The following is a 19,436-nucleotide window of genomic DNA, read 5'->3' as shown; positions in this document are numbered from 1 at the left end:
GATTATTTTCCTTTGATACAACGTTCTGTAGTGCATTTCAAAATATGTATTTATTTTGTTGTAGATCATATATGGTTTGTTAAGTCTCAAGATTTCCTGAAGCATTTGGAAAAGGATACAAAACCAAGAGTTCAAACTCATCTGTCATGTAATTTGATCTTGTAAAGTTAGATAAATAGTAAAGCAACGAAAAGCAAATGTCTTCCCCATCAACAAAAACAACTCTCTAGTCCATATGTGAAAGACATTGGTATATTACATTAAAGCACCATCACTGCATTTCTGAAGAGAAAGCTACTAGCTAGGTTACAAGGTGAACAGTTAATAAACATTTCTTTTAGTACGACATCATGTTAATTTTCATGAGATAATATTAGAACAATCTTATTGTCATGAAGTGTCGGAAACAATCTTATTGTCATGAAGTGTCGGAAACAATCTTATTGTCATGAAGTGTCGGAAACAAACTAATGCTGCCTTGTTCAAAAGTATTAAGCTATTCTGGGATGAAATTTTATAACACAATGTAACGTAAAACTGTCGAGTGATGGACCTAGATTGCATATTGGTAAAATGGAAACTTCCACCTCTGCCATCAAGGATTGGATTCTGGTTCCAAGATGTGTCAGTGTAAGAGCACACCCAAGTTAAAGTTTACATGTTTTGCAAGGCATGAAATTCATCAGGAACTTAATCTTGGGATTTTGTATCCACCAATCACAAAGGTTGAGATTTTGTATCCACCAATCACAAAGGGCTTTAATTTTTGTAACATCACTTTTAATTGACTTAAAAAGTAAAAACTCAATCTCAAATTCAGGCTCAGAGTTTTATTATCTCCAAGACTTCGCTTTCCTCCACCCTCAAGACTACATTATGCTCCACCTTAATCCCCTACCAAATTTAAAATGTGTGAAAAGTTCGAGGCAAATCTAAAACTTTGAAACCCAAATTGACCTGAATCATATGTACAAACAAAGGCATAAGCATTTTATGACTTTTAAATTTCAACTTTTAAAAAGTTTTGTTCTTTATTATGTTCATTTTTATATGCATCTAACACTACTATTGTCTATATGGAATGGACAGAAAATGACATGGATCACCCCAACTAATAATAGTAATGATGATCTTTCTGTGGATAAGCTGATGCAATGGATGGGGTCAGCACTACAATCCCCCCTCCATGCACATCATGACAAGGTAACATTAGGTGGAAGGCAATCATAGCAAGTCCTTAAGCTGTTAAATTTGCTGACTAACACTTGTGTAATAATTGCTCCAATTTACTTGTTTGAGGGCCAAAAATACATGGGTAAGTACATCAATAATTTAAAAGTTATATCCGCTTCGAATCCATCGGAGATTCAAGATTTTGAGAAAACCAAAATTTACTGCCATTCATGGGACAGCAAACAGACTATGCATAAGACATATTGAGAGTACTTATTTTGCACAATCAGTGTTAAGGGAATTAAATTTACTTGGCTTACTAACTACTTTTTACCCAAGATACACACCAAAATATCTGCGTATCTCCTGATTGGAGATGTGAAGTGAGTGTAGAGGTCCAGAGCTAGGCCATAATGGAAGAATTGATTCCTGGACAGAGAACCTGAGGAGAAATACTCAGCATTGGTCATTGCCTGGGTTGCAAGCATCCTCAACAGCTGTAAAAGGCAAGAAATGGTTATGTATTATTTTTATGTGATCATCATCATCATCATATCATCATCATCATCATCATCATCATCATCATCACAAGACTTCATTAATGTTCCAAAGCTCAACTGAACATACTGCACATGGTATAAAGTATAAGCATATTGTCTACTTTATGAGGTTAAAAATGTTTATAAATTTCAATGATATTTGTTATCTGTTTTCTGCAGAATCATCCTGAAATGGTTTATGGGGTAGTACAATGTTTCTTTTGATAATATATGGCTAAAACTGATGTTCACCCTGTATTTTGACTGGTTTAGCACAACAACAAAAATCATCAGAGAAAACTGGTATCCTTTTGGATAATACTGGTACCAAATCTTGTCAACAATCATTTGCAACTCATGCAGATGTGCAAGCTCTTACGGGTATGTAACCTTTGAGAGGCTATGCGCTTATTACAATCAGGTTAAGTATTATTAAAGAAACACTGAACTCCAAAAATTTCTTCAGATACATTACCCAAACAAGTTATGCTAGGAGAACAGATAAGACAGTTACGTAATCCTTGCCACTGAGTTGACCCTGGCTCCAGTCTTCTAACTTGTTGAAAACAACTTCAACTTGGTTGTGAGACATATCTAGGGTTAGCAGAGGGACAATGAATGAATGCAGTTATAGCACAATGTTTGCACCAGCAAATCCAATGGAACTAAGCTGCTGATGAAACTGGAAAGGTAGTTTGTTATGCCACTGATAAAGGTCCCCACCTTGTTATGCCACTGATAAAGGTCCTCACCTTGTTATGCCACTGAAAAAGGTCCCCACCTTGTTATGCCACTGATAAAGGTCCTCACCTTGTTATGCCACTGATAAAGGTCCCCACCTTGTTATGCCACTGATAAAGATCCTCACCTTGTTATGCCACTGATAAAGGTCCTCACCTTGTTATGCCACTGATAAAAGTCCCCACCTTGCTATGCCACAGATAAAGGTCCTGACCTTGTTATGCCAATGATAAAGGTCCCCACCTAGTCAGATTGAGACCCAAGCGCATTGTATGGTTTGAATGATGTCATCTTGGGAAGAGTTGTTCTCAAATGCTAAGCTGGTGTAAAATGACCACCTAACCATGTATGGCAAGCAGAAAATCCAACTGGATAACAAAGCATGAGCAGAAATACTGCACCATAATTCACTGAGCAGCAAGAACAAGTCAGATCCCTTCTAAATGGCTCTGCAGTCCACTTCAGGTTCTGCTTCAATGCCCTGAAGGGCCTTGAAGACATATATTGGGAAGGAGGGTCCAAAGAAGAAAGTGGTTTCAAGACACAGGACCAAGTTCTTCCCAATGAAAGCTGAGGCTATCATGAAAGAAACTGAACTACACATATATCTTGTCGACTAATTAGGTATGGATCTGACATATTCTGACTTCTCTTCACAAAGGGGTAACTGGACCATTCAGCGTGGATTACCTGATTCACCGAGACAGTGATTCTACTTTGCCATTAGGAATGGCTGAGATGTTGCAGATTTTAAAGTGCATTAGTTGACACTGACACTGTCTGAGAAAATTCCAAACCAGAAGGCAGGGGCTTGGGAACTTGGTTCTCCCTTGTCTTCTGATGTAGTTGATGATATCTGAATTATTGGATGGAATGAGAACACTATTTAACTTCTGCCACAACTAAAAGGTATTCACCTCCACAAGAATGATGTACATGGAACACTCTTAAAGTGGTCAAACCCAACTGATTTATTGAAAGGACAGCAAGAAATGGGAAACCCAACCAGTCATGCTGGCATCTGTGACTTCCTACAGCAAGATACACAATGTAAGCAAAGAGATCTTCTCATTTGCTGGGAAAAGACGTTACATAGCTCAAAACTTGGATCATTTGGATCAGATGTCAAAGTTTCATAAACCAATGGAGGGGGAGGATCATCTGCAGGGATCTCACAAGTTACTCAAAATAAGAAGATTCAGTTTTGCAATGAGAAAACCAAAGAGGCAATGAAATTCCAATGCCAGGTTCAGAATCTCTGAGCATATGGATGATACCACCAAGATGACTTTCAAGGCATAATCTTGAGGGAGACAAAGCTGAATCCATGAGATTTAGAATTACATGCCTGGGTTAATGAAATACTATGAAGGAATGAAATTCAATTTATCCTTGTTAACAAGGAATTCATAGTGAAGAAAGAGGAAAGCAAGGGATTTTCTATCTTGGTACAAAAATTGTTCACCTGACATTTTTTAATTGATGTCATCCAGATGATTTGATGTTATAAATGGGGAGATGGTTCAAAAGATATGATTCTTTCCATGATTTCTCATTAAGATGCAGGAACTGAGATTTGGACCAAAAGTGAACATCATGAACTGGTTGTGTTCCTGTATATGAACCTCAGAAATTTCTTGGAAAAACTTTGAATGAGAATACAAGATATGCATCTTTGAGGTCTAAACTGACTGACACTGAGAACCAAAGTCAACATCTCCATTCTGAACCTTGGTTCCTGAATGTCTTGGTCAAGAGACCTCAGGTCTGCATCTAGGGTCCATGACTGAACATACTGGGAAGGTCAGCTAGTGGTGCTGGGTTGTCCAGAAATGGTCCAAGTGGGTGACTGTATTATGTCAGTGCTGGTCCAGAAGTCTGTTCAGTTCTGGTAAGCTCTGGTTGTGGCACTGTGGGCAGTGGTGAATTTCAATTGTGTTGTAGCCCATAATGGTATAGATTGCTCAATCTTTTTCTTAATGACTCAATCATTAGAAGTTGGTGCTGTTGATGTATGCATCCTTACGTGAGCACTTACAGGCCATCTCATTAGCCCAGGTCAACTGCTTATCTGTGACTATTACCCATCTCTCTTGAAACCAGTGATAGCAAAAAAACTCCTGTTTGGCTCAAATGATGCTCCATACAATTACTACTAGTGGGGAAATTATCTCTTAAACATCCCATTTGTAATCTTGCCTATTGTTATTGACACCTTTAATTAAAGAGAGCAAAACAACAACATGCACTTGAAATGAGTCAAGTATTGTGCTGAGCTAACTGTGAAATGAACACTACGACTTTTAAGATAAATGCAATCAAAATTACAACATATTACTTGGAAAGACCATCTGATAAATCTTACAAAATAGGTCAAGTGCTGAGATGAACTGAAAGAACAATGGACCATAGTGAAGGCAATAAAGAAGGAACCAATCTGAATCAGTTAGAACAGTGCAAAAAAATCATCTGTGATCACAAATGAGTGAGATCTAGAAGAAAATAGATGGAATATACAACACTGATTTCAAAACATTTTGAAGAATCACTCAAACTTAAAAAGAACTAAGTGCAGAGGGTAAAGTGATAAATTGGTAATTATGATAGTAAACTGGAATGGTGAAGGTCTGTGAGGATTTCACAGGATCTGCAAATTCTAAAAGTGATTATCAGAAGTAACTTTTTTACCATTCCAACCAACCCCCGAATATACATCAAAACTAAATTAAAACATCCTAAAAAGCATGACAATGAAGACTAACATTTTAATAATTAATTCCTGTGCTATAAAATGATCATTTTCATCATTATCTGTCTGATAATATGCAGTCATGAACCAACTAGTGCATAACAGTCATTCAAACAGAGTGCTGACCAATCCAAGCATATTATCTGCATACTGACTGAGTGTTCGGGATGAGCAGTTAAACAAATTTAGAAGCCCAGTGGGTTAATATGTAAATTTATCCACATAAATATGTATTCAATTTAAAATCAAAATAACCTCCATATTTGTTCAATTTTCATGAAATCTTAATCTGAACATATTCTTGTGTTACTAACAAAGATTTTCAAAATGAAAATTCCAGCAATAAACAAATAGTACTGCTAATTTGCTTGCTGATTATTTTACATCTTTCCTAGAAATCAATATAAATTTTAAGACCATCATAATATATATCAGCTGAATGGAAACAATCAAAGATTATTTTCACCCACAGCAGCATGTATAAGTGCTGGATTACAAAAGCCAGATTATATCTCACAAAATATGAAGGTACTTCTGAAGTACCTTGTTAACAACTGGGTCCTGTGGATCTACACATTTGTCCAATGATTCTGCGAGCTCTTTGTTAGATTTAGTTTTGATCTCAAAGCCATGAGTCGCAGCACAATTCTTCAAATTGCTGAACTGTTCCTCTCTGGGAAGAGGGTGATGTCTCAACTGAAATGAGCAAAATGGAAAACAAGTGACCTCACAAATACTTTTATCCTTCAGTAAACTAACAAATGTCACAATGATACCTTCTGAAATGAGCTTCCTTTTTCAAGATTTTATCATATTTTCTAAATAAATGCCTCTTTTGAGATTGAAACACATTTATTATGAACTTTATCTATTCTTGGCTACTAATCCAAATTCCTGTAATACATGTGAAGTACATACAAATACTATAGCTCTTAAGGATGATGTCACAAGGTCCAACAATTTTTTAAAAACAGATGGCAGATCATTGGGCTACTAAACAAAGACGTAGTCCTAATTTCATCTGAACCTAAGACATATACTAATGGTCGATATTAGGTAAGACCTAAATTTTGGCCAATCAAATCATTAGAATTTAAGTCAGGACTAAATTTTGGCCAATCAGCTTTCAGACCTAAATTTGGCTAATCAAATCACTGGATTCTAAGTCATATCTAAATATGGCACATCAATTCACTGGATTTTAAGTCAGACTTAAATCTGTCCAATCAGATCACTGGATTTTAGACTTAAGTTTGAGTTCAGACTTTGGGTCAGTTTGCAGGCCAAGTTAACTTCTGAGAAAAAACTTAATATGAAACTGCAAGCTATGTAAGACTTCTCTTTTTCACATTTTTATAAATTAGTAATAATGATTTTTGCGTCTGAAATAGAAAGTAGAATATGCCAAGATATCATATAGTAGTTCACTATGCTACCTGTATTCAACAAAAGACACACCAGACCCAGCACTCTACTACCCCACTATGCTAACCTATATTCAACATACGGCACCCAAGACACAGCACTCAGCTACCCCACTGTCTCGCTCTATTCAACATATGACACCCAAGACCCAGCACTCTACAACCCCACTATGCCACCTGTATTCAACATATGGCAGCCAAGACAAAGCACACAGCTACCCCACTGTCTCTCTGTATTCAACATATGACACCCCAGACATAACACTCTACTACCCCATTGTCTCCCTGTATTCAACATATGACACCCCAGACACAGCTCTCTACTGCCCCACTATGCTACCTATGCTCAACATATGGCAGCCATGACAAAGCAAACAGCTACCCCACTGTCTCCCTGTATTCAACATATGACACCCCAGACACAACACTCTACTACCCCACTAGGCTACCTGTATGCAACATATGACATCCCAGACACAGCACTCTACTACCCAACTATGCTACCTGTATTCAACATATGGTACCCCAGACACAGCACACAGCTACCCCACTGTCTCCCTGTATTCAACATATGACACCCCAGACACAACACTCTACTACCCCACTAGGCTACCTGTATGCAACATATGGCAGCCAAGACAAAGCACACAGCTACCACACTGTCTCCCTGTATTCAACATATGACACCCCAGACACAACACTCTACTACCCCACTATACTACCTGTATGCAACATATGGCAGCCAAGACAAAGCACACAGCTACCACACTGTCTCCCTGTATTCAACATATGACACCCCAGACACAGCACTCTACTACCCCATTACACTACCTATATTCAACATATGGCAGCCAAGACAAAGCACTCTACTAACCCCCTGTCCTTCCTCTATTGAACATTTGACATCGAAGAAACAACACTCTGGTACCCCATGTGCTATCTGTATTCAACATATGGTAGCCAGGACTAAGCATTCTGGTACCCCACTGTGCTATCTGTATTCAACATATTATAGCTAGGACTAAGTAGTCTGGTACGCCACTGTGCTATCTGTATTCAACATATTACAGCCAGGACTAAGCACTCTGGTACCCCACTGTGCTATATGTATTCAACATATGGTAGCCAGGACTATGCACTCTGGTATCCCACTGTGCTATATGTATTCAATATATGGTAGCCAGGACTATGCACTCTGGTACCCCACTGTGCTATATGTATTCAACATATGGTAGCCAGGACTATGCACTCTGGTACCCCACTGTGCTATATGTATTCAACATATGGTAGCCAGGACTATGCACTCTGGTACCCCACTGTGCTATCACTATTCAAAATATAGCACCTCTATGCTACATGTATTCAAAATATGGCATCCCAAACCCAGTACTCTGCCACCCCACCATGCTACCTGTATTCAAAATATGGCACCCCAAACCCAGAACTCTACTACCCCACTGTGCTACCTGTTTTACACATGATAGCCAAGGACCAGCACTCTTCTACTCCACTGTGCTAGTTGTAGTAACCATATGATAGCCAAGGCCCAGCACTCTTCTATCCCACTGTGCTACCTGTAGTAAACATATGATAGCCAAGGCCCAGCACTCTTCTACTCCACTGTGCTACCTGTCATAAACATATGATAGCCAAGGCCCAGCACTCTTCTACCCCACTGTGCTACCTGTAGTAAACATTTGATAGCCAAGGCCCAGCACTCTTCTAACCCACTGTGCTACCTGTAGTAAACATATGATAGCCAAGGGAAGTATCAGTATGATCACATCAGAGTCGATTCAGAGAGCCAAACTTACCGTATATACTCATTTAAAACACCAGTCCAACTGCAAACTGTACAGACCCAGATCTACCATCACATAATGTGCTGGCAGATCTGGGTCTGTTTGGTGTAATCAGTGATGTGATGTGATGTGATTTTGATTTTTAACGTAGCTTTAACAATTTTTCAGTCATATCGCTACGATGTCTGCAATGTGGCAGTTTATAGTGATGTCTAGCACTGGGGCATCATGCCGCAGACATGTAGCATGATGTCCCACCCAGTCACATTATCCTGACACCAGGCCGACCAGTCCTAACACTAACCTCTTAATGCTGAACGCCAAGCGAGGCAGCTGTTAGTACCATTTTTTAAGTCTCTGGTATGACTCGGCCAGGGATCGAACCCACGACCTCCCGCATCCGAGGCGGACGCTCTAACCACTAGGCCATCGGAGCGGTACTTGGTGTAATCAGTAACAAACAAAATAAACCATGATCTGCAGGAACATTATGCTATATCATACCAAGATCTTTGTTGTTTGCAGTTTGACTCAACTTATAAGCGAGTATATACAGTATTTGATTCATATCAGAAAGAGATGAGTATGTTCTAAATGGTCGATCCTGAGCTAAAGAAAAATGAGTTTGATGTATCACTCTATAACAGTAGAGTACAAGCTTGGTGTTGAGTACTTCACGTCTAATCTGCATTCAATTTTAGCGCTGGTAAATTAATATTCTGTAGTAATATCAATCTCACATTTGGGCATATATGGTCATATCAACATGACAAATAAAGATGGCAAGATCTGAACACAAAGACTTCAGTATATCTCAATAAATCATATAAATATTTGGTATTTCTATTATCCAAAGCATTGTAAATGGTCAAACATAAGTCACAGTTGGCAGTACTTTTATACTTTTTAGCATCATAGACATGAAAAAAGCAATAATTCAAGGTATGTAATGCACCTGTATATCAATTTGATATGGGCTGTCATATCATGTATAAATCATTGTGTACTATCATACCTTAAAAATGACCTGGCTAGATTTCATAAAAACTTGTATTTGGACTGTAACACAAGTTTATAAATCCAGTGATATGATGCATACCATTGATATCCGTCACGCACAAGCGGATATACTCCCTTACAAGTCCAATAAAACTGCAAACAACTGAGATCCTGATCTGCCATAGCATAATGTGCCTGCAGATCAGTGTATATGTTGTATGTTTTACTAATTACTCCTATCAAACTGTGCAGATCCAGATGCCAGTGCATTATGTGATGGCAGATCTGGGTCTTGGCAGTTTGTATTTGATTCATCTTACAAGCGAGTATATATGGTAATTCAGTTTCAATGTTTTCAGAGTTACTAGCAAAGATTATATACCTGTTTCTTTCGATTCAATATTTGTTATTTCATCATTTTATTTTTTTAAATCTTTGAAAGATTTCTTAAGTTGCATTACTGGCTAATTAGAGCAAGGTGTGGTCCGTGGTCTTACAGATGGAAAGAAAAAACATGGAACTATAAGCAAATGAACTATATATGAATAACCCATACCTCCTGTAAAAGATGCACGATTCAAATTCGCTGATTCACAGGTGTTAGTAAGTGCTTTTCCACCATGATATCAAGGTTCTAATACAATGAAAATCTATTTAAGCCTTATTTACCTATATTCAAGAATTATTTTAAAAGATGCAGTGTGTGAATTCTCATGTTAAGTGATTAGAAAATATATCCTACAAAATGAAAGAAAAATGTATAGATTTCTTACCAAAGCTTGATTGGGAAAAGATTCTGCGATCTTCTTGGCAACCCAATGGTTGGCAAAAATCATACAATCAGCAACAGTATCATGTATTTCCAAATGCTACAATTAGACAAAATGTGGAAGTCAATAAACATAAAATTCTGAGGAAGCATTTATCCAAATAACTTTCACATCTAAAATTCAAGTTTTTAAACTTATTATCTGTTAGATCGTCATGAATTTTTGATAATCTGTGCCAAGAATGGTAAATAGAATGGAAATTCTGATTTGTTGAAATCTCACTTTCTTGAGTCCAATATTACATAATTTTTTTCAGGACCATTCCATAACCTACACAAACTATTAATGACCTGGCATATTTCAGAATATTACCTACCTGTGCAACCTGACAACATGCCTCTTTATGATATTGTGCTTTTTTTACACCAAAATAATCACAACTGGAACTTTGAAAGAAAAGATTTTTCTACAAAATATTCCGAAGCTATAATTTTGGAACAGTACCCACCTTTTTGAAGAAATGGGAAAGACGAATATGGACTAAAATTTCTTTCATAACTTTTGCCAAGAATATTAAATAAAATTCCAGATTTTAAGGCTTCCATAAAATTAAAAATTATCAATTATTATCAAAGCTTTTTTATCTTGGACAAAATCATTGCTTTAGGGTAATAAATAAAATTAAAGTGTTTTAGCAATGATGGTTTTGTTATGTATTAGTTCATTATTGAACTCACTGGTTCCACCATAAAGGTGTCCCATTGGACACAGATGCTGAGTTGTGCAAGCAGAAATGTGCAATAACATTGGCAAAATGTATGTCTGCATAAATAAACATGTAAGGGAATATTCACTATGGATGAAAAACAGCTGAACAATATCCACATATTCAGCTCAATAATGCCTCTCTAGTTTCTGGCCATTTATCAAAAGCTATGTGTGTATACAAGCAGTATCATATACAGTATAAACCACCAAAAGGAAAAAGAAAGTAGAGAGAAATTATTTTGTAAAATCTCATTGGATTGTGACAACAGAACTGCATGCCTGATTTCAGGCAATTCATCAGATGCTGTATGACGAGTTTTGCACAGGAGCTATCTTACATAATAAACATACGTCATATTATCTTACATGATGAATATACTTCATATTATCCTACAAAATAAACATACTTCATATTATCCTACAAAATAAACATCCTTCATATTATCCTACAAAATAAACATACTTCATATTATCCTACACAATAAATATACTTCATATTATCTTACACAATAAACATACTTTATATTATCCTACACAATAAACATACTTCATATTATCCTACATAATAAACATACTTTATATTATCCTACACAATAAACATACTTCATATTATCCTACATAATAAACATACTTTATATTATCCTACACAATAAATATACTTCATATTATCTTACACAATAAACATACTTTATATTATCCTACACAATAAACATACTTCATATTATCCTACATAATAAACATACTTTATATTATCCTACACAATAAACATACTTCATATTATCCTACATAATAAACATACTTTATATTATCCTACACAATAAATATACTTCATATTATCTTACACAATAAACATACTTCATATTATCCTACACAATAAACATACTTCATATTGTCCAACATAACAAACATACTTCATATTGTCCAACATAATAAACATACTTCATATTATCCTACATGATGAATATACTTCATATTATCTTACATAATAAACATATTTCATAGTATCCTAAATGATAAATATACATCATATTATCCTACATAATAAAAATACTTCATATTATCTTACACGATAAACATACTTCATATTATCCTACATGATAAACATACTTCATACTATCCTAAATGATAAATATACTTCATATTATCCCACATAATAAACATACTTCATATTATCCTAAAAAATAAACCAAATTCATATTATCTCACATAATAAATATACTTCATATTATCTTACATGATAAATATCCTTCATATTATACTACACAATAAACATACTTCATATTATCATACATGATAAATATATTTCATATTATCCTAAATGATAAACATACTTCATATTATCCTACATAATAAATATCCTACATAATAAACATATTTCATATTATCCTACATAATAAATATCCTACATAATAAACATACTTCATATTATCCTACATAATAAATATCCTACATAATAAACATACTTCATATTATCCTACATGATAAACATACTTCATACTATCCTAAATGATAAATATACTTCATATTATCTCACATAATAAATATACTTCATATTATCTTACATGATAAATATACTTCATATTATACTACACAATAAACATACTTTATATCATACATAATAAACATACTTCATATTATCATACATGATAAATATATTTCATATTATCCTAAAAAAATAAACAAAATTCATATTATCTCACATAATAAACATACTTAATATTATCTTACATGATAAATATACTTAATATTATCTTACATAATAAACATAGTTCATATTATCCTATAAAATAAACAAGCTTCATATTATCTCATATAATAAACATACTTCATATTATCCTACATGATAAATATACATCATATTATCTAACATAATAAATATATATCATATTCATGGCAGAGAGTCTAAAAATATAATACAATCAAAATTAAATGTATTTGCAGCATATGTAACACATACAGAACACACAACACACAGGTCTTCCAATATATATATATATATATATATATATATATATATATATATATATATATATATATATATATATATATATATATATATATATATATATATATATATATATATATATATATATAATTTTTATTTCTTTTTCAAATAAGTTACCCGATTGCAATGCATTAGAAATACATATGCCAACTTGCAAATCCATCCCTCACAAGCTCATTTTAACAACAAAAATGGTAAAATTGATCTAAACAACTAGGATGAAGTCATCAAGAGTAATCTCCTCTTTGAAAGTGGGACAGACCCCAAATCCCATCCATACTTGAATTACTTCTGCAGTGGATATGGACGATCTGTCAGGTTTTTAAATGTAACTACAGAGAGGCTGGGAGGTGGTGCATGTACAGTATAAGTATTAGAAGCGTAGCATTTCTCAAAAAACTGAAATCTTAACTACATTAACCAATCATGATACCTTAAGAGAATATATAAAAGGGGAGGGAGCTACATTCCCTTACAATGGAGAAGGTCCCATCTTGGATCCCTTAATGTATGTGAAACAGCTTCAATTCTCATGAGAGATATGGGCTAGAGTTAACATACAGATATGCCTCAAAGCGGCTTTTAGGGAATGTTTTCACCTGCAAATCCCATGGAAGTGAAGTGGCTGCATCACTGCTGAACAAATCTGGAAGGTAGTCTGTTGTTCTGCTGCTATAGGTCAGAGAGGTCAAACTGAGCCGTCTGGAATGTAAGGTCTCTGAGGTATTAGCTGGAGAACGTAGCTTTAACAATCTTCCAGTTATATCACTATGATGTCTGCAGTGTGACAGTTTATAGTGATGCCTAGCACTGGGGCATCATGCCACAGACATGTATCATGATGTCCCACCTAGTCACATTATCCTGACACCAGGCCAACCAGTCCAAACTCTAACCTCTTAATGCTGAGCGCCAAGCAAGGCAGCTGTTAGTACCATATTCATGTCTTTGGTATGACTTGGCCGGGCTTCGAGCCCACAACCTCTCAAGGCATATGTTCTAACCACTAGGCCACCCGCCATGAGCGGTTGAATGAATTATGTACTAAGCACCCACAAAAAATATGTTTCTGCAGTGGTTTTAAAATTAGGGTAGGCACGTGTTTCTTTTAAACATTATACATATTTATTGTGATTTTTTGTAATTTGTTATTTTACATTGGGGGTCAGCAATGGCCAACCAGAAACGCATATTTTTTTATATGGGCCTAATGGAGACTGCACAAGAAACACTTTGATCTTGGGTCAGTCTTTATATGCAGAAAAAATAACTCATCATAATTAGGATGATAGAGCTTAAGCTGAGATATTTTTCTTTCCTAGCTATAGCCTAGATCTCCCTTGGTGCAATCCCTCTATCCATGGGGAGATCACTCCTGTCTGACTTCCATCAAGGTGGGCAGACAACTTTTAGTACTGATTTTGCACAAACAAATTTGGGAGGGCAGGATTTTTGAGGTAGTGGATGTTTTTCTAATATATGAAGAGGAAACAAAATAGAGATCAGAAAAATAGATGGACTTACAGATGGATCCCCACATAATACAATCCATCTTAAAGCAGGGATATTAAAAGTATATATACTAATTATCAAATTCTAAAACAGTTAACAATAAATTGATAACAGATCAGTAACTCTAAACCTAACCAATGATCTTGTTTACTCATTTTCTGTTTGTTTTCAAATGACAAAAAAATATTTAATTTTGTTGCTGTCTGAAGACATACAATATTTCATTCAGTGTCCAAAAACTAACAATGAATGAACAATGGCAAGTCTGAAGCAACTAGCTCCATGCATAAAATATCTAGTTATGCCGTTGTGTCACTGTACAAATTACTCACACTCTAACATGAACATTAATTAATGAAAACATCCATTACTTTGTTAGTTTAATCTTATTCAGTCAATACGAAAATGCACGCATATTAGGAAATACAATTTAACATGTGAAGCACTCAAACTCATTATTAGATAAATTACCAATATCTGAATTTATTTCTGGTGAGAAGTAAGCCATTCCTCCAATTTCCAAAAGTGGTACTAATCTATCTCTCTTGCTGTATTTTTGGAGAACTAAATTAAGGCCCATAAACCTAGAGCATAAAATAAGCTGTTCTAAATGATAGCCAACAATTACATGGCATGAAATCTCTATACTTAAACAAAAACTTGTTTGGATAGAAGTTACTTTGAAATTTCCAAACCTAAATTTTGAATTGCAACATCAGTCATTATAAAGTGACAACCTGCTGTATGCTAAATGCAAATAGGAAAACAATTTCCTCCAAATACTTTATTTATCATGTAAATAGTGGTCCTTCCCATTTGTCATAAAACTTTATTCAACTCTAATCTGTCCAAAAAGATATTCAGATCAATTAAATGCTGCACTTTGTATAAGAAGATATTCTTACCAATCTAAATGCCGCATTTTGTACAAAATATTCTGACCAATCAAAATACTGCATAATGTACAAGATATTCTAACTAATCACAACGATGCATTTTGTACAATTCAATTACGACTGACAGATCTGAGCAACACATATTTCACAAATTGTTGAGCAAAGTTTAATCGCTGAGTGGCCTCAATGTAGCCTCAATACACATATATTTAAAAAAATATTCACACCAAACTGAACACAAGCTTTTATAACTGATGGTATTTTATGACTTTATGGCTGAAAAGTGGTACTTTATTTTCTACTGTAGGCAAGAAAAAAATAACAGCTTATGATGAAAAGAATGGTACAGCAACAAAGTAACTTGCAGGTGATGCTCGCTATACAGTGATATGATTTACACACTTTCATTTTAACACCAATAATAATGAAGAAATAACATTCAATTTGCACTACTGTGCTCACTTAGGCCATTCCTGGCACCATGTGATGTGACTCGCACACAGCTCACGTATACGCAGAGAGCACAGTGGTGTCTTGCTTGTCACTGCTAACATTGCTCGCTCTGCTCTCATTATTTTAGTGTTTAAAACAGTTTTATTTATGCCAATTTTGATTTATGCTGTAACCTAAAGAAGGCACCTATGACATAAATCAAGCATCATCTGTATTTTGTGCCAAGGCATTTGGAGTTAAATGCCTTCAAGCATGTTAACTACCAAAAACTGCTCATGGAGGAAACATATTTCCATCTATCTCAAGAACATTCTTACCTCTTTTGGTGTAAGATCCTCAATGCTCTTTGTCTCACTGAGCTGTACTTGGACTTCTACACTTTCCAATTCCAGTGCTCCCCCTTGGACTCTATGGGCCTTTAGGTGTCGTGAAATGGCCATAAGGTAACCTATAGCTGTGCGTAGTTCTTGTATCCTGTAATAAGATATTCAGCTGTGAATTAGTTAAATCATGGGAAATTTTATATCAGACTTAACCCTGATAATTCTTCATTGGTTTTGCCTGGCCTGGTTACCAATGTTGATGTGTTTCTAACTGCCCCATCTATGCATACCAAATTGTTTCATAACCTTACAGACCTTCTGAGCCAAATCCATTCAAACTACTTCAAAACCAGTATGTATAGTCAGATTGATGAGAAACTGTCAAAAGTGATGCATTTATGCATGCAGATTGCTAAGTTAACATCGAAAATGTCAGTGAAACTGATGTGTGTTCATGGTTATCCTAGCAACCAAACCCCACAACCTCATTAGTATATCACTCAGCTTAAAACCTAGTGACATCTGGCAGTGGCAAGGGAGGTAACAGGAATGAGTTATTGCCCTTTGTACATATGATATAGAAAAAGATGATTCACAAGTTAGCAGACTAATATAATCCCTAATGTTAATGTGTTTGGGTAAATATTCTTGAAGAAACTAATTTTACTCAAAATTTTGCTTTCCTGCAAAGACAATACTGTGGCAGAGAGATAGAAGTAAATAATTGCTACAATACTTTTTATGTACATGTAGGTACGTGATAAAAAGAATAAAGAATTTCTTATAGTTTTATGAAAAGGACATGATCTGCAATCATTATCAACGTAATAGTTTGTGAATGCAACACATTCATTACTTCAAAGAACCTAAAACATTTTGACAAAAGCCACATGTGTGCAAAGTGGAATTCAATATTGGGATATCTATTAATAGTTCATAGTAATGGAGATTTGACTGTCATGACTGTAGCTGATAGAGCCTTATTTTGATACATATCGCAAGGTAAAAGTTTGTAAAATGAACCTGACCTTTCTACAAGCTCTTGCGCTGTGATTCCCTGCAGTTCTGGAATATTACGCACCACCTCTTCTGAAGACAACCCTTCACTTATTGCTTGGGCAAGCTGAAGTATTCGGATGAAAGCTCTATTTATACTTGCCTATAAAACATTCATTCTTTCATTCATTCTTCATTCATTTACTCATTCGTTTGGCTGTTCCTTCCTTCCTTCTTTCACCTGACGGGACTAAATTGTTTATGAGAAGTATATGTAATGTACGTAGTGAGAAAGCTACATACTTCAAAGCATTTAACATCTTCATTTAATATCTTTGTTTAAAAGTAACATTAATTATTAAATGGTTCTTCTTGTTATAATAATAGACATATTTCAACTGAATATACATTATTAGTTCTTATTCTTGGCATAAGCATGATATGTGAGCGGGTATTGTTGTCATGCACATTGCAAAACCATTCAAAAATGTTTAAATCTTGGTACATACAAAATTTTCTTTCCATCTGCTCCATTTTCCCACTGCTGCTGAATAACCTATTTATCAGTTATGATGTTTATTTGAGTCTTTTCAACATAAAATTGTTTGGCAAATACTCCTTCCCCAGCTCACCCGATGTTGTCAAGTAGATTTCATTGTAGCAAAAGTATTTAAGACAAATATGGACTATTGTTCTGAGTATTGATTTTGTGGGCAATCTTTTTCAGCAGCTTTCATCTAAAATAATGTCTCCATTTACATTATGACATGTTAATCTTCGGTAATGATTTATTTAGATGTTGCTAGCTGTATGTGATTTAATTATGCAGGCGAAACTTTTGTCATGTGGACGAAATGCCTTCTACATAAAGGAAGCAATAAATGTGTTGTCATGTAATTTTTTGGTCTTTGTCTGGTACCCTAATTTGTTCAAGGTTAATTTCTGTGTGTGTGTGTTAATGCACAAAATCTATTTTTAGCCTATGATGACCATGTTATGATCTTGGACAATTACATCTGTTTGTAGGCCTAACCATCAAAGAGAAGAATTCAACTGATGTGTGAATCCAAACATTGTTGAGTCCATTTCCTGTAAATGTCGGCTTTTATAGACAATGATATAATATTAATCTTAGTGTTACTTTAGCCAACAATTCTTTCAGTAATGGAAACTTGACATTGGGATACATGTATCGATGACAGAGATAATCTGATTACTTACCTTACATCATGATATGAATTAATTATTGGTTCTGGATACATATTTTTTAAAAGTGGGCGCTAATGAGGGGAAAAGTTTCCATTTTTGTACTAATATACTGGCCGCTGGTTACGATAAAGGGGTGGCCTTTCTTGAGGGGTACTTCTGAATATAAAACTCATCGGTGCCAAAGGATTCTGGCCATAAGAAGCGGATAGCCACTGGTCGGTGGGAGGGGGATCCAAGTGGGGGACTACTGTAATTACCTCATAAAACAGCTTGTATCTGGACCTAATAATAGTTCTACCATACCACACATCCAAAACATCATAGGTGGGACTCAGTTCCCATATTACACTGACAGCATACCTGAAAATAAATATAACTTGTTACTTTCAACTTACAGTTAATTGCTCAAAGGAGATATTTTTCAGTATATCCAGAAATCAATGGAGATAAGCTTTAAACCAAAACTAACAATGCAAAATCAAAACCCAGTAATATGATATTTTGACCAAATCTTGAAAAATATTACTATATCTGCTTAAAAGTTATGGCCTCCATGTCAGAAAACAACATATGTGCATATATGTGTGTGTCATTTGATTTTTCATCTAGCTTTAACAATTTTTCAGATTTATCACTATGATATATGCAGTGTGGCAGTTTATAGTGATGTCTAGCACTGGGGCATCATGCTGCAGACATGTAGCATGATGTCCCACCCAGCCACATTATCCTGACACCAAGCCAACCAATCCTAACACTAACCTCTTCATGCTGAATTCCAAGCAATGCAGCTGTAAGTACCATTTTTTTTATAAGTCTTTGGTATGACTCGGCCAGGATTTGAACCCACAACCTCCTGCATCCAAGGCCAACACTCTTACCACTAGGCCACAGGAGCAGTAAAAACAAAAACTTATAACTAGCAAAAAGATTGTAGTTAAAATCAGTATTCCATAATTTTGTTTTTAATTGCAGACAGATTTAAATAAGCTTTAGCTGAATTGTAATTATTCCACATTTATTTCATCTTTGATTAAATGCATACATTTGAAACTTTACATGTACATGTTCAGGGCC

The 19,436-nt window shown here is 35.2% G+C and overlaps 1 protein-coding gene across 1 annotated transcript in view; it reads right to left on the bottom strand.

The window, feature by feature from the left end:
* The window catches only part of LOC149800935 (DIS3-like exonuclease 1), an 89,394-nt gene that overhangs the window by 11,673 nt on the left and 58,285 nt on the right, over window positions 1–19,436 (bottom strand). Inside the window, exons 14-19 of the mRNA XM_089955002.1 lie at window positions 18,617–18,719; window positions 17,183–17,277; window positions 16,149–16,305; window positions 10,201–10,296; window positions 5,746–5,898; window positions 1,521–1,670 (exon numbers count right to left, since the gene is read on the bottom strand). Coding sequence (XP_089811128.1) covers window positions 1,521–1,670; window positions 5,746–5,898; window positions 10,201–10,296; window positions 16,149–16,305; window positions 17,183–17,277; window positions 18,617–18,719 — 754 coding nt within the window. The remainder of the gene's footprint in view (window positions 1–1,520; window positions 1,671–5,745; window positions 5,899–10,200; window positions 10,297–16,148; window positions 16,306–17,182; window positions 17,278–18,616; window positions 18,720–19,436) is intronic.

Source organism: Sinohyriopsis cumingii, chromosome 4 (genome assembly GCF_028554795.1).
Source record: "Sinohyriopsis cumingii isolate HCF-2022 chromosome 4, ASM2855479v2, whole genome shotgun sequence".
Lineage (NCBI taxonomy): Eukaryota > Metazoa > Mollusca > Bivalvia > Unionida > Unionidae > Sinohyriopsis > Sinohyriopsis cumingii.
The sequence above is the reverse complement of the archived record's forward strand: the minus strand, read 5'-3'. Positions and strand labels throughout refer to the sequence as shown.